The sequence below is a fragment of the Hypanus sabinus genome, chromosome 17, assembly GCF_030144855.1.
Source record: "Hypanus sabinus isolate sHypSab1 chromosome 17, sHypSab1.hap1, whole genome shotgun sequence".
Taxonomy (NCBI): Eukaryota; Metazoa; Chordata; class Chondrichthyes; order Myliobatiformes; family Dasyatidae; genus Hypanus; species Hypanus sabinus.
Genome location: NC_082722.1, coordinates 28909919 through 28927000, shown reverse-complemented (window position 1 = coordinate 28927000; position 17082 = coordinate 28909919). Strand labels below are relative to the sequence as shown.

At 37.8% G+C, this 17082-nt stretch overlaps 1 protein-coding gene across 1 annotated transcript in view; it reads left to right on the top strand.

The window, feature by feature from the left end:
- The window catches only part of edc4 (enhancer of mRNA decapping 4), a 104241-nt gene continuing 87159 nt past the window's right edge, over positions 1 to 17082 (top strand). Inside the window, exons 1-5 of the mRNA XM_059992738.1 lie at positions 1 to 190; positions 6691 to 6847; positions 7186 to 7294; positions 8507 to 8606; positions 11980 to 12166. Of these exons, the coding sequence (XP_059848721.1) occupies positions 73 to 190; positions 6691 to 6847; positions 7186 to 7294; positions 8507 to 8606; positions 11980 to 12166 (671 nt within the window). The 5' untranslated portion in view covers positions 1 to 72. The remainder of the gene's footprint in view (positions 191 to 6690; positions 6848 to 7185; positions 7295 to 8506; positions 8607 to 11979; positions 12167 to 17082) is intronic.

Sequence of the window (17082 nt, the reverse complement as noted above, 5' to 3'; positions counted from 1 at the left end):
GTGGCACAGCTGACGGTTCGGAGAGGCGGCTGCGCGTGTGCGCGCGCATGTTCTGGTTCCCGGGCCGCCGCCATGGCTTCGTCTCCTCCTCCTCCTCCTTCTCTGCCGCCGCCGACCTCTGCCGCTAAGATGGACATTCAGAACGCCACACAGCACCTGCGGGACATGTTGAAGCTGGACCGCGTGTCCGGTAAGGATGAAACTTGTGGGAGCCGCACGCAGTGAGGCCTGAGTGGGAGGAGAACCGGTGTTTGCGCCGTGTCTCCGGGGTGGTAGGGGGCGGGGGGTTGCGGTGGAGAGGTGTACCGCTGACTGCACCTGAGAACCCGGGCCTCCGGTACCAGAGCTACGGTGGCCCCGCCTACGGCTGGCTCAACGCTTATCATGCCAGAGGATGGTTCCCTCCGCTGTCGCAGGCCGTTTGTGTGGTGGGAACGGGCTGAGAGCTGATGCCGGCAAGGCTTGGCTGTCCTGGACGCAGAGCGATCGTCCTCGCCTTATTATCCAGTAGAATAATATTTCTTCAGGTCAATAATTGCTGCTCCAATCTCAGGAGTTTTATTTTGCTTATTCTGGATACTGTGTATGCTTAAATAATCAATTTTTTCTGGACTGCTGTAAGAATTGACAGATAGAGCAGCTTATTCTTCATGTCAACTGCTTTGATCATGGCTGTACTGATAATCAATACGTTGTAGATTTCTAATGTTATATGACTGAACGTTCTTTTTGCTGACATACTGGTTTTGGTACATCGCTAGGACCTGATCACTAATCATTATGACATTTTTCTTTACTCTCACTTTGAATCCAGTCCACCTGTTCCTACTTCTGAAAATTGTTTTTTTTTAAAAAAGGGCCTGTTGGTTCCAAGCTACACACAAAACGCTGGAAAAACAGACCAGGTCAGGCAGCATCTGCGGATAGAAATAAACGGTCAATGTTTTGGGCTGAGATCCTTCATCAGGAGGACAGTTTAATCCTCTCCCTAGATGCTGCCTGACCTGCTGAGTTCCTCCAACATTTTCTGTTTGTTGCTTTAGATTTCTAGCATCTCCAGGACCTCTTGTGTTTTTACTGGTTTGAATGTGGTAGTGAAGTTCCTTGTCAGAACAAAGTTAAGTTCTGTTGCTGTTTATCCTCATGTCTGTTCCCATATGCTGTAAAGCTTTTTGAAAGTTAATTCTAACTATGGTTTACTTTAAAATTTACAATTTGTTGTAATGTTCCATGTTGTACATGATTTCATAGTACAATTGTTGTTTATAGTTAGCTTCTATGAGAATTTGGATTAGAGGGAAATTGTTTTCTTATGTAATCTACACAAATGGGACCATGATTCCCAACTTGGGGTCCACGGACACTTTAATGGTGTTGGTTCATGGCTAAAAAAAGGTTGGGAACCCCTGCCTTAGACCCATTTTTAATCACATCTTTTGATTTTCCTAATATTCTGAAGTCTGTCAAGTTCTGTTTTGAATGAAAATATTGCTTGTGCATTGACAAACTCTTGGGGTAGTGTATCCAAACTTCTTTCTTTAGAGCAAAGAAGTTCTGCCTCATTTCCTTGAGACATAGCAGCAGAATTAGGCTATATGGCCCATCAAATCTGCTCCGCCATTCAATCATGGTTGATTTATTTTCCTTCTCAATCCCATCTACATGCCTTCTCTCTGATGTATCGAAAGATCTAGGTATTATGTTTAAAACAATGTTAGCAAACAGGTAGAACAATTAAGAAAGCAAGAGATATTGACATTCATTACTAGAGAGATTAATGTTGAAATAGAAGTTGCTACAATTGTACAAATTATTGGTGAGGACACATCTGAAACACTCTGTGCCATTTCAGACCCCTTATTTATACTAACATTGGAAGCAGTTCAGGAGGGATTGTCCATAAGAGAGTGTTGTCCTAGCCCTACTTTCTTAAGAAAAGAGCTACACTCTTTTAAAAAAAACAATAATCCAGGCATGATCTTGAAAGATATAAAGATCAGAATTTGGTTTAATATCATTGGCATATGCTGTGAAATATGTTTTGTGGCAGCAATACATTGCAGTACATTTAAAAAAAATACTGCAAATTACAATAAGTAGTATCCAGTCAGATGGTGAGGAAGAAGCTGTTCCTAAAATGTTGAGTGTGTCTTCAGGCTCTTGTACCACCACCTTAATGGTAGCAATGAGAAGGGGGTATGTTCTGGGTCCTAAATGATGGATGCCACCTTTTAGAGGCGTTAACTTTTGAAGATGTCCTTGATGTTGGAGAGACTACTGGCCATGATATCACTGAGTGTAAAATTTTCTGTGGCTTTTCCCATTCTTGTGCAGTGGCCGTTCTGTACTAGACTGTGGTGCAACAGTTAGAATGCTCTCCATGGTATGTTTGTGGAAATTTGTGAGAGTCTTTGGTGACAGACCAAGTCGTCTCAAACTCCTAATGAAATATGGCTGCTGTTGTGCCTTCTTTGTAACTGCATCAGTATGTTCAGTACAGGATAGATCTTCAGAGATGTTGACACGCAGGAACTTAAAACTGTTTACTCTTTCCACTGCCGATCTCTTGATGAGGATTGTTATGTTTTCCCTTGACTTCCTCTTCCTGAAGTCCACAGTCACTTCCCTGGTTTTACTGATGTTAAGTGCAAGATGGTTCTTTTGACACCACTCAACCAGCTGATGTATCTCACTCCTGTACGTCTCCTTGTCACTATTTGGAATTCTTCCGATAGTTGTGTCATTGGCAAATTTATAGATGGTGTATGAGCTGTGCTTAGCCACACTATCGTGTGAGAGAGTAGAGCAATGGGTTAAGCATGCACGCTTGAGGTATGCTAATGTTGATTGTCAGCAAAGTGAAGACTGATCTGCACTGACCCCCTGATGAGTAAGTCAAGTATCCAGTGCAGAGGGAGCTATAGAGACCCAGGTTTTGGAGCTTGTTGATTAGTACTGAGGTATGATGGTGTTGAATGCAGAGCTGTGATCAATAAACAGCAGCTTGACATAGCTATCGCTATTGTCCAGGCTGAGTGGAGAGCCAGTGGGATGGCAATGGGTAAATTGCAGTGGACCTTGGGCAGCATTGATTCTGGCTATGACCAGCTTCTCAAAGAAGTTCATCACAGTAAATGTGAGCATAACTAGGCAATAGTTGTTGATGCAGCTCACCCTGCTCTTGGGTACTGGTATGATTGTGGTCGAGTATAAGATCGTGTATCTCATTAAGATATAAGATCCTAAGGGCATTGACGTAGTAGATGCTGAGATGTTTCCACTAATTCGAGAGTTTTAAATGAGGTGACTCAGTTAACGATTAGTGAGGCTTAAAACTGAGGTGTTTCTTCTCTCAAAGATGAATTTTTCATTGGCTTGTAGAGGCTAGATTATTGCAGGTAATTAAAGGAGGGAGATGTACCCTTTTGAATGTTTGAGAATTAACAGCTCTTTATAACTGGAATTGAGGCCTGGGGCTGATCAGCCATGGCACTGGTGGTCCTCTTGGTCCTATTGTATTGTTACAGTCTTGTAGCTCATCATTAACTTCATACATTTAATTCCATGCATTTGCTTCATATATTAAGTTCAAGTTCAGTTCAAGTTTAATTGTCTTTCAGCCATACATGAATACCCATGGATACACAGCACCAAAAGTCACACAACAAACAGCATAAGATATCAGTAAATTAATATCACAGAAAAAATAGCCTAAGAACCTGAGCCAATGAATGTTGCAGAAATCTGCAGTTGACTACAAAATGGCTTTCTTCTGCTAAGCAGATGCTGGGGGGTGGGGCAGCACCGACTTCAGCTTGGACACTACGCCACACTGCCACAGTGCACCAACTCCGCCTGTTTCCTGGGTAGCAGTAGACAGGTAACAGCATGGCTTGAGGCCTAGGCTTCGCTACAGCTGAGGCAGCTCCCCACCATCTGCCAATAAACCAAAGAATTGACTTGTGCCATTCCTCATGAACAATGTCCAACAGGGTATTGCGATCACAAGAAAGTGACTAGGACGATCTCTCACTGTTGGACTGCCCGCCGCTTTCACGCACTGACTCCTCTCAAGCATAGGCAGCAGCACGATTCACGTAAAATCCAGCTCATTCTGCTGATGAGCAACTCACTGTTGGGATACACCTGCAGTATGCCCGGCAGGATCCTACGATTGTAAAAAAAATTACTTTTATAAAGGACAATAACACCTTTGAATGACCCTTAGAAACCTCTGCAAATGAAATCTACATTTTTGATTCTTTCCATTATATCATGTCTGCCCTACAAAGCACTTTCTGTACATCCACTGTAATATTCTGCTACTATCAGTGAGGTCTACCTCCTACACAATACTGAACAGATATGACATGCATATGATTTCCCCCTGTAAACTTTATTATGTCTAAAGAGTTCCATTTTCATTGCTTTAGTTTGCTTCAAAAGTAATTTGTGTGTATTATATAGTTAATTTTAAGAAATGATTTTGTTAAATTGAGCCCATTATGTCAAGTGGATGAAGTCTGTTCAAGACATCTTTCAACCTAATTAATATCAATATACACCTCTAATTTCAACTGCAGATATATAATATTTCTAAAAGCAGACTGGCGACTCTGTTGGCAATGATAAAATATGCAGTTAAAACCAGCTGAAATTTGGTGCTTGTTTCAGATTACTAATGATTAATAAAAGGAAAATAATTCTAAAAAGTTTTCTGGTCCTACTGTCCTCAGCCAGAGGAAACATCTTTCCTGCAACTGGCTTGTCAAGTCTTTTAATAATGTTTTGTGTTTTGATACTCACCTCTCTGTATTGCAAACCTGTCATCCCTGCAACCAACCGGTGCATCTTTACTACATTCCCTTTACCTTATTTTGGGTAACTATACCAAAACTGTCCACCATATTTCTGATATGGACCTACTTAAGCCCTATATAATTGTAATAAAATTTTCTTAACTGTAATCACAACCTTTCATTATTATGTAACACAATCTTCTGGAAGAACTTGGCTGGTTGACCCACTGAATTCTTTCAGATGATTGGTGTTTCTCCAGATTCCAGCTTCTGCAGTCTCTATGTTTCACCTCATTATAAATCAGATATGTCATTTGCTTTCATTTTCACCTGATATTCATTAGTAACTTGTGTGTAAGCACCTTAGTCAATTTGGACTTAAACAGTACCCTATCTGCATTCACTAATTAAAATTAATCAGAGTTTCTGTTTGGTGCTCCAAAATGGATAATTTCATCCTTTTCATATTATATTCCATCTAGCGTGTTCTTACTTACCCACTCAGGTTTTCCATTTCTATTGAAGCCTCTATACATTATTTTCTGTACTTCTAATCCCACCCAGTTTATCACCAACAAACTTGGAAATATGAATTTGTTTTCTGTGTGGGGCCCAAGTATCTTGGGATATATCACCAGTCACAGCCTTCCTATCTGAGAAGGATCCCTCTGTGTTCATTCTGTAAATTCATTATTCATGTCATATATATTCCCCCTCATTCCATGTGCTCCAACCTGGTTGATTAGGAGATTTTTACAGTATTGGAGTTCAATATTTTTGCATGTGTTTAATATCAAACATGTTAATAGCTTCCAGATCAACCACTTCAGTTTGAAAACTCTGCTATCTTCTTTAACTGCATCTTAATTAAGTTTTTGCTGGTTAGAAGTCATTTGTGCTGTAGTTATTTGTTTGTCTTCTAATATGGCATGTCCACACTTAAATTTGCTCATTGGTTGCTCTGGCACATTCCCTGAACAAAAGGCAAATCTCCCAATGTTCTTAATTCTTGATTAAACAAGGGATCCCACTGTTTTCAGCATTACTCAGCAGAGCTCTACAAATGAGATTAGCTCCTCTGCATAGAATAATATTAATATCCTCTGACTTGATGGAAACCACAATCAGAGCTGGCAATTTGTTATGAAATCTTGGCTCTCTGGCCTTTTACTGCACCTATCTTTGGCATATCTACTGCTGCTCCCCAGGCTTGCTTTTCACATTTGCGTTTTCAAATTCATTATCTGCCAACATTGGTAAATCTAATTTCTTGAGACCCTTTGTTGGTAACTCTCCCTAAACTTTACCAGAAGAAATCAGTGGCAGGTTCTGGAGGATATTAATAACAATGATTTGTAATTGGAAGAAGTTAAAAAAGATTGAAGAAAAACTCATGGGTGTGCTCTCATTTTTTTTATATTTGCCCTGCTTTTGTTCATTGCTCAGTTTACCAATTTATCCCCTTACAAAATATTTTCTACTTGGTTTCCTTTCCATGGCTTCTATCATCCTCAACCTTGATTTCAAAGTCACCATAAGGTACCTCCAATTAATTTATATTTGAATTCTTTGCGTTTGTCCTCGCTGTCATCATGGTTCAATACCTGATCAATCTTGAATGAACCATGTTTTCTTTTGAGTAACTGAAAGACTAAGACTCTCCATTATACTGTTGCTGTCAATGTCAATGTGTCTAATTAAATACGGAAGTCTATTTGACAGCATGCAGATTATTTCTTAGTTGCACTATGGCATTTTTGTTGCACTTACCTGCATTTAGATGGGACTCTGATTCAAGACACTTATTTTAATTTGCTTCTTTTGAGGTTTACTTATCACAAACTTGAGGTATGATTTTTAATTGTTTTCTGTGACTACTTCTGCTTACTAGAATCAACAGTTAATGGCCAAAAGAAAACTATGCCCTACAATGGAGAACTGAATGGATTGTTGGTTCCCGATCCTATTGCAGCTGGCGATGGACCTGTTCTCAGAGAGTCAAACCACGCCAATGCACACAGACTGAACCAACAAGAAACCCAAGAGATGTAAGATGCTGTACTATTTATACATTGAGTTCATGTCAAGAAGCATGTAGTTTGCTGTTGGAACATGTTTGCTACTTCTCTTGTCCTCCTGTCAAAAATAGAAGAAATGTACAAGGTGTATTATTTGTTAATTGCTCATAACTTTGTGATTACCGAGGTTGTGTGTTTTGCTATTACCTGTTGACGATGAACTTGTTTTGTCCATGTGAAACATGAGTCTGTGGACAAAAATGAAGAAATTGCTATTCTGGAAAACAATTTTCAGCACTACTGAGTTGTTTGTTAGTTACTTCGTTTTAAGAATATAAAGCTCCACTGATGCCATTGTCTTTTTCTAGATATCTCTCTGGTGATGACAGTTCAAACTGTGTTATATCTGCCAAAGAAGTGGAAATTGTAGCAAGCAATGACTCCAGTGTCAGTAATAAGGCTAGAGGTAGCAACAAGGTAATCCAAGCTGTTCTTACAGGGCATCAAATGTTTTTATGCATGCCATTAAATTAGGATTTTAAATCCACTTTGTATGGAGATCATTCTCATTTGGAATAACGTGTTCCAAGAATCAATGTTACCTATTAATTAGTCCATTCCAGAGAACAATCACAGTTGGCTTTCATACGACAATGAAATGTAATCTTCAATGTAAAATTATTATTGGCTTGTCAATAATACAATATAGCTATATTTTTCACAGCACTCTGGAATCTAAAAGTAAGAAGTTTATCTTTAAGTTGGATGTAAAGTGAAGCAGCTAACAGAGAATTAAGAGAGAATGTTTAATACTTGTACTAATCATTGGAGGTAATTCCATTTCCATTATGACTAAATATTGTAATTGGCTTGTTTGACTTCCACTAAATCTCATTGAAGAATCTAGCAAAAGAAAATTAATTATTTTAACTCACTTAATCACTATTAATGTGATAAATGGTTTCTTACTTTTCCTAGAGCTGGTGAAGCCTGAAGAGTGAAAAATAACATTGAAACCTGATATGTTACTTCTCTTCCTTTTTTCCATAAATGATGCCTGACCTGACTATTTCTTGTGTTTTTGCCGTAATTTCAACACTAATATCTACTGCATTTTCCTTCCACTATTTGACCAAATCTTTAAAACTGTGATTTATTTTAGTTTGTTAAGGAAGCTGTCCAAATAAACAGTGAACTAAATTTTCATTATATCTATTTAAAATGTAAAACTTCATGTTGTTACTTTGAATTATTTTATACATATCTTGTGAATGCAAGATGATGAAGATTTCAAGATGTAAGTGTGTACATTTTTCATTTTTTGTGCAGGATAGGGCAGTTTGTTAGATTGTCTTAGTTATAAAACTCCTAAGTCTGGGTGACAATAAGGAAAACTGAGATTGAGTAACAACACACACAAAATACTAGTGGAACACAGCAGGTCAGGCAGCATCTATAGGGAGAAGCACTGTTGACATTTCAGGCTGAGACCCTTCGTCAGGACGGAGGGTCTCGGCCAGAAACGTCGACAGTGCTTCTCCCTCTAGATGCTGCCTGGCCTGCTGTGTTCCACCAGCATTTTGTGTGTGTTGTTTGAATTTCCAGCATCTGCAGATTTCCTCGTGTTTGAGATTGAGTAACAAGGTTTGTCTTTGTTCCAGGAAAGTAACTGATGTATTATTCTTTTAGGTAAAAATACAACCTGTTGCAAAATATGAATGGGAGCAGAAATATTACTATGGCAACCTCATAGCTGTGTCCAATCAGTACTTGGCATATACCATTCGTGGTGAGCATCCTTCTTAATAGCACATAAGCAAGCTTTTTTTTAAATATAAGAACCTTGCATAATTTAAAGAGCTGCAGGTTATGTTGATGCATTGTAGTGGAAACCATTTAAAATCTGTTCCTTTAATTAGATAAAATTTCAAAACAAATTAAAGATTTAGATAATATCTCTGCAACTACCCCTAATATTGATTTATTTAAACAAAGGGTGGAACTTCAACAACAGTATAATCTATTATTAACTCATCCAATTGAAGGGTATTTGCTTAAGTTAAAGAACCAATTTTATATATTTGGAGATTAAAAATAACAAACTGCTTCCACCTCAATTAAAAATGGCTGGAGCCAAAAGGTAAATTTTGAAAATCTGTAGAAAGGATGGTACCCTGGCTTGGGAATATGAAGAAATTAATAAGATTTTTATACTGAACTTGATAAATCTCAATGTCCAGTAGTTTCTTCAGAAATGTATGCTTTTTTACGCAAGATTGATTTTCCTAAAATTTCTGCTGAGGATCAAAAAACTCTTGATGCCCAGCTTACTGAATCTGAAATTCATAAAGCTATTTTTTCAATGCAGTCTGGTAAAGCCCCTGGAGTTGATGGTTATCCTGTAGAATTTTATAAAAAATTTGGAAAATTGCTTTCTCCATATATGTTGGAGATGTTCAAAGATTCTTTTGTGAAAGGTGATTTCCCCTGTACTTTTTATGAAGCTTCTATTTCTTTAATTCTTAAAAAGGATATAGATCCTACTGATTGTGCCTCATACAGACCTATTTCATTATTGAATGTTGATGCTAAGATTCTGTCAAAGATAATGGCCAAAGGGTTGGAAAGTATTTTGGGTAAAATTATTTTTAAAGATCAAACAGGCTTTATAAAAGGTCACTATTCTTTTTCAAATGTTTGTAGACTATTTAACATTATATATTCGCCCTCTTCGAAAACTCCACAATGCATTGTATCTTTGGATGCTGAAAAAGCACTTGACCAAGTCGAATGCAAATATTTATATAATGTTTTAGAAAAATTTGGTTTTGGTGCTAATTTTAATAATTGGATTAAAATGATATATAAAGCTCCTATTGCTACTGTTATCACCAACAACTGTAGGTCTCCTTTTTTTTCAGCTATCACAGGGGACAAGACAAGGTTGTCCATTAAGTCCTTTGTTATTTAATTTGATATTAGAACCCCTTGCTATTGCTCTTCGTGAAGCCAAAAATATTCATGGGATTTTTGTGTATGAGACAATGCACAAGATCTCTCTTTACGCTGACGATTTATTGGTTTATATATCTAAGTCTGACAAATCTATTCCTGCTTTGCTAAAATTATTTAATGAATTTGGAAATTTTTCAGGATATAAAATAAATTTTAGTAAAAGTGAATTGCTTCCTTTAAATCCGTCTCTATATATGATAATATTCCCTTTAAAGTTATGGATTCTTTTAGATATTTTGGTGTTATAATTACCAAAAAAATATAAGGATCTTTATAAAGCCAATTTTGTTCCCTTAGTGGACTTTGTGAAGTATTTATTTAGTAGATGGAGTCCACTTACATTTTCACTTTTTGGTCGTGTTCATGTAGTTAAAATGATGATTTTACCAAAATTTTTATATTTATTTCAGAATATTCCTGTTCTTTTGACTAAGAAGATTTTTGATTGGATTGATTTTATTATTCTATCTTTTATTTGGAATAATAAAAAACCAAGAATTAGTAAATGTCATTTACAAAAGTTGAAAAAGGATGGAGGTCTTGCTTTTCCTAATCTAAGAATGTATTACTGGGCTGTTAATTTGCAATATATGTCCTTTTGGTTATATTGGGTTGATCGGAATGATCGGCCAATTTGGGTAGTCCTGGAACTGAGAGCTGTGAAATAGTTTTTTTTAACCTCGTTATTGGGAGTTGCCTTATCTATACAATTAGCTAAAGTTGCTAATTTAAACCTATATCCTGTGATTAAGCACTCTTTACAAATTTGGCTCAAGTTCCACAATTTTTTTAAACTAAAAAAATTTAAACACTTTGTAGTTTAATTTATCGTAATTACTTTTTTAAACTACCTTTGAGTGATCCAATTTTTTTACTTTGGAAAAATAAAGGTATTAATTCTGTTTTGGATTTATTTAAAGAAGGCATACTGATGTCTTTTGAACAATTAGTCAATAAATACTCTCTCTTATATTCACACTTTTTACAATACCTTCAAGTTAGACATTTTTTACAAAAATATTTAAGTAATTTTCCTTACATATTGGAGGCTGACCTGTTAGATACTATTATGAGTATGAACCCTTCGATGAAGGGTTCTATTGGAAGAATTTATAATTTATTATTACAATGGGATAAGCATCCTTTATTTAAGATTAAACAGGATTGGGAAAAGGAACTCAGTTTGACTTTTATATGGGAGAATTGGGCGTGGATTCTGAAGCTGGTTAACTCTTCTTCGAGCTGTGCTAGTCATTCACTGATTCAATTTTAAATTGTGCATCGTTACCATTTGATGAAGGAGAGACTCTCTGAAATATTTCCCAATGTTGATAGTTATTGTGATAGATGTAAAACTGAGATAGGTACATTGACACATATGTTCTGGTCATGTTCCATACTGGAACAGTTCTGGAAGTCAGTCTTTTCAACAATTTCTAAAGCACTCAGAATTAACCTACAACCTAATAAATTGACTGCGGTTTTTGGAATAATGCCTCAAAATATCCATGGTATTTCTCTGTTTGACCAACAGTTTACATTGATAGCTAGGAGGGCCATTTTGTTGAAGTGGAAGGATATATCAGCTCCTACTTTGTCACAATGGTTCTCTCAAGTGATGTTATGTCTTAGTTTGGAGAAAATTAGAAGTTGAACCTTTGAACCTTTATTTAATTTTGAGAAAAGATGGGGCTCATTTGCTCGCTATTATCATTTGAGCTAATTGATAGATCTTCTCCACGATCTAATTGAAAATTTTTAAAATATATTTTTCTTTCTTGCGGTTTTCTTTCTTGCGGTTTGATGTTTATTTTTAGAAGCTTTTTGTATGATGCATGGCTCTGAGGTTGTACCCCTAATGGTTTCCCCCCACTTTTTTGCTTCGTAGGTTTTTTTTATTCACAAAATTTTAAATTTTTAAGGTAATTTTTTTTCCTTGAGGCATTGTAAGTGTTGTTACCTAGATGTTCTTGTGTTATTTTTGAATAATATAATAAAAAGCTTTGAAAAGAATAAAGTAAAATCTCTTCCTTTAAGAACAAACTTCGAGTTATGTTATTGTATCACAATTTGCAAACCATTACTGTGGTTAGAATTGTGTAAGTAGACTAACAAAGGAATCTAATAACTTTTTAATTTTTTCTTAGGAACTAATAGCATTGGCATGGTACGGGTTTTGAGCATTGGTACGGCTGAGCGGACTTTACTGAAAGGATTTACTGGTGCTGTTGCTGATTTGGGTTTTGCACACCTCAACTCTAACCAACTAGCCTGTGTTGATGAGGCAGGCAACCTTTTTGTCTGGCAACTAAATGAAGAAAATGGAAAAATACAGTATCCTGTACATGGAATAGATTTATTTAATATCAATTAAAAAAAAGATTGGTATCATTACTTACAATATTAACATAAAATGCTGAATGGAGATGTTCTAATTAACTTTGGTCTAGAAGAGAATACCAATGAAGAGGTAAAGGAGATAGATAATAAAATGAGTACTTCAGCAGTAGTTATGGAGATTTAATTGTGATAAAATGCAACATGTCTTTAAATTCAAGAAGGCTAATAAAGGAGAAAAATGGGCATTTGAACAAAGGACTACAAAGACTTTAACTGTAGAGAGTGTAGTGGTGGGAAAATAAGGAATTTGTGAAATGTATACGTAAAACGTGATCAATATGATCAATATGTTTTGGTTGAGTCAGACAGGAAACTGGTTGATCAGGTTTTGAGATTGATAGAGAGCAGTGAGATGTTTTTGTGTGTGAATATTAGAGGAACAATAATCAAATTTTGATTGAGGATAGCTGTAGCAGAGGCAAGGAACAGTTCAGTATAAAATTAGAGGAAGGTTAACTTTAATGTTGAAAAGGCAATTTTGATTAGGATTTAAAAAGTAATAGGCAAAATAATAATTCAAATGTGGAAAAACTTAGTAATATGCACATCATGCATTCTCACGATTGAGGAAAGAAGCAAACCTTAAGCTTAGATCTAGGATGGTTAAAGATTAATGTTTAAAGAAACAGGCAAATGGAGGCTAGTTTGAGTTACAAAATTCATAACTTTGTAGGAAAAGGTGAATATGGAAAATACACAAAAGGGTCTGCATTTTGGAATAAGAGGCAGAAGGAGTGCATGAAATTAAATGTCAGCAAAAATGAAATGGAATTTTAATGTACAGTATACGTTAAAATATCTTAAGTGTCTGATCGGAGGGCAAGAAGATATCCTATGGCAGTTTGAGATATAGCTGTCGTACTCATTTTGTTCTCACCATTTGTCGAAAGAAGGCAATAATGCATAGATAATGGATATATATATTTTTTTGCTCCTTTTTAAAAAAAATGTCAACAACTTATGAGTTACTGAGGGAAGTAGAGGTAGAAGCTTAAAGTTTGCATGAAGGTGCAGAAGGGTCAATAATTAGGAAGGTCTTTATTGCATTAGGGTTAGAATATAATAGATGAGTATTGGTATAACTTAACAGCATGAATGATAAGAACACATTTGGATTGTGCATTCGGTTTGGTTTCCTTAAAGGTGGGATCTATGAGTGTCAGCTAATTAGGTTAGACTTTTTCTCATTGTTTAGAAAAATGGGAAGTAATCTCACTGAAACATAAGATTTCTGAAGGTTAATGACAGGTTAAATTCTAAGAAGGTGTTTCTGTCCACTGTGGAATCTGAAATTCAGGGTGGCAGTTACAGAATAAGATTCTATGTAACACGTTTTAATTAACAAGGATTTTTTTCTGAGGAGCTTAAAGCTTTGGAAATATACTTGAAAACTGTGAAGCCTCAATGAAAATGTTCTGAAGGCTGAGATGGATACACTTCTGTGCCATGTGGGACAACAAAATCAGTAGTAAGCAGGAAATGAGGCTGAGACTGGATCAACTATCACCCAGATGAATGATTATTCCCCTTTCCACCCTGCTTCCTTCAATGAAGAACCATTGCAGCTAATTTTTGGTACAATAGACAAAATACTATCAGGAGAGTGCTGAACAAAAAAGGTTTTGGAGGGTGTTGGGGTGGTTAACAGCTCTGAAGCTTAGACAACAAAAATGAGGACTAATAATTACCACAGTTATAGGCAATTCACCACAATTTTAATAGCTGGCATGACAAATTGGAAATAAGAATAAACTGCTGGTAATGCTGATCAGATTTGGCAGTATCTTTGGGGAGTGAACCAGTTAATGTCACGTTGTCTTCATTAGAACTGGGAAAGTAACAAAGCAAGTTGTTGGAAAGAACAAGAGGAAGGCCCATGGATCATACTGTTGGAAAGAGGTTGTATGTCTCTAGTAAAGAAGCCTGTTGGGACTAGGGAACTGTAAGCTGTATAAGTGGCAGAGGTTGAAGAATGTAAGTGGAAAATAGGAAGATAGAAATCCAATATCTTTGTAGGCAGGTTTGCTAGAGTTTTTGGGGAGGGTTTAAACTAATTTGGCAGAGGGATGGGAAGCAGAGTGATAGGGCTGAGGATGGAGCAGTTGGTATACAAGTAGGTGCACTGTGTAGTGTGACTCAGGAAGGGCAGGTAGATGATGGGGCAAAATTGCAGGATGAGTTAATGTGTAATAGGGGACCTAAATCGAAAAGGTTGATGATTAAAGGACTGAAGGTGTTGTATTTGAATGCAGGCAGTATGTGGAATGAGGTAGATCTTATTTGAGATTGGTCAGTATGATGTGGACATTACTTAGAGTCGTAGCTGAAATAAGATTGTAGTTGGGAGCTTAACATCCAAGGATGCATGTTGTATTGAAATTACAGGCAGGTAGGTTGGTGGGGGGGGAGGGTGGACAGTGTTGGTGAGGTAGCTTTGTTGGTTATAAATGAAATAAAATCTTTAGAAAGAGGGGACATGGATATCAGAAGGTGTAGAATCCTTGTGGGTAGTGTTCAGAAACTGCAAGGGTAAAAAGGACCAAGATGGGAGATATATGCAGGCATATAACAGTAACCAGGATGTAGGTACAAATTACAAAGGGAGATAGAAAAGGGGAAAGGCAGTTCTGGAATGGGTAGGAAGCTAAAAGTAAAGGAACCCTTAGGAGGTAATAATCATAATATGATAGAATTCACTCTGCAGATTGAGAAGGAAAAGATAAGGTCATGGGACAGGAGGCCTAAGGAGGAAGAAAGAGGGAGGGGAGCACCAGAGGGAGATGGAGGACAGGCAATGATGGGCAGAAAGAGAGGGGAAAAAAAGGAAAGGAAAAAAATCTAAATATATCAGGGATGGGGTAAGAAGGGGAGGAGTGGCATTAACGGAAGTTAGAGAAGTCAATGTTCCATGATCCTTTCCCTTCTCCAGCTCTGTATCCCTTTTGCCAATCACCTTTCTGGCTCTCAGCTTCACCCCACCCCCTTCAGTCTTCTATCATTTCTCATTTTCCCCTCCCCCTCCTACTTTCAAATCTCTTACTATCTTTCCTTTTAGTTAGTCCTGATGAAGGGTCTTGGCCTGAAACGTCGACAGTGCTTTTCCCTATAGATGGGAACGCAGCTGCCTGGCCTGCTGCGTTCCACCGGCATTTTGTGTGTGTTGCTTGAATTTCCAGCATCTGCAGATTTCCTCGAGTATGGATAGAAGAATGGTTGACTTTCAAGAGGCAAAGAATGGGGGTCTTTTCTGGTTGGCTGCAGGTAACTAGTGCTGTTCCACAGAGGTTGGTGTTGGGACTGCTTATTTACACATGTCAGTGATTTTGATGATGGAGTTGATGGCTTTGTGGCCAAGCTTGCGGACAATATGAGGATAGGTGGAGGGCCAGGTAGTGTTGAGGAAGCAAGGAGTTTGTAGAAGGACATGGATGGAATGGGAGGATGGGCAAAGAAGTGACAGATGGAATATAGTATAGGGAAATGTATGGTCAATGGAATAAAGGCTTTGAACTAATTTCTAAACAGGGAGCATCTTCAGAAATCAGCGGTGCAATGGTATTTGGGAGTCCTTGTACAGGATTCCCTAAAAGTTAACTTGCAGGTTGAGTTGGTAGTAAGGAAGGCAAATGCAATGTTAGCGTTCTTTTCGAAGATTAGAATATAAATGCAAGGAAGTAATGCTAAGGCTTTGTAAGACATTGTTCAGACTGCACTGGAGTATTGTGAGCAGTTTGGGCTCGAAAAGATTTGTTAGGATTGTAGAGGGTCCAGAGGTGGTTCATGAGAATGAAAGATTTACCATTTGATGGCTCTGGTCCTATACTCACTGGATTTTAGAAGAATGAGAGGATGTCTTATTGAAACTTATCAAATATTGGAAGGACTAGATAAAATGGATGTCGAGTGGATGTTTTCTGTAGTGGGGGAGTCTAGGACCAGGGGGCACAGTCTCAGAAGAGAAGGACATCCATTTAGAACAGAGATGGTAAGGAATTTCTTTAGCCAGAGGGTGGTGAATCTGGCATTCATAGCCACTGGCAGGTGTGGAGACTAAGTGATTGGGTATACAAGTAGTCCCTGAGTTATGAACGTCCGACTGACAGACAACTCATACTTACGAACCGAGGAAGGAGAACGCCGTCAGCAATTTTAAGTCAGATCACAATGCCGTCCGCCATTTTAAGTCGTTGCTGTTGACAGTGAGTATGTAACATTGTATTTGGCTTAAATTTTTCTTAGCAAGATTCACCTGGACTCCGCCCCCCGTTCTATTCAGCTGGTGGTGGAGTGAGATTAGCGCCGGGCTCGAGAACGGAGGTTCCCGAGTTCAATCCAGTGACAGAACACTCCCGTGCCCGGCTTATGTCGATCCAGTGACACCTGTGCCATCTGTGCCGGGTTGATGTCGAGCTCACAACCCGACCTCATTTAAAAAAAACACTGCCGCCTACAATTTAAATTCCCACGCGGAATATTGTGGTGGATCAAATACCCAAACCCAGCACAGCCCCCACTTGTCCCATTTAACCTGTCTCAGTGTGGTGGACTTCAGGACCTGGGGAATTCAATGCAGTTGTCCTTAGGTCCCAGTGGAGCTTGGGAGCCAGTGGAGGTTGGAGGTTTCTGTTCCATTGATGGGAAGCGATTGTGATTGAAAATAAAGTGGAAATAATAAAACATTTAGAAAGAGGTGAAACGTCATCGGTCATTTGAAAAGCATAAGGCTACAGTCAGTTAACAATTGGAACAATTTTAAAGGATAAAGTGAGAATAATGGAGACTGCGAAAGGTGCAGTCCGATGAAAGCTACAATTATTACTAAGCAACGCTGTAGTTTATTTATTGGAATA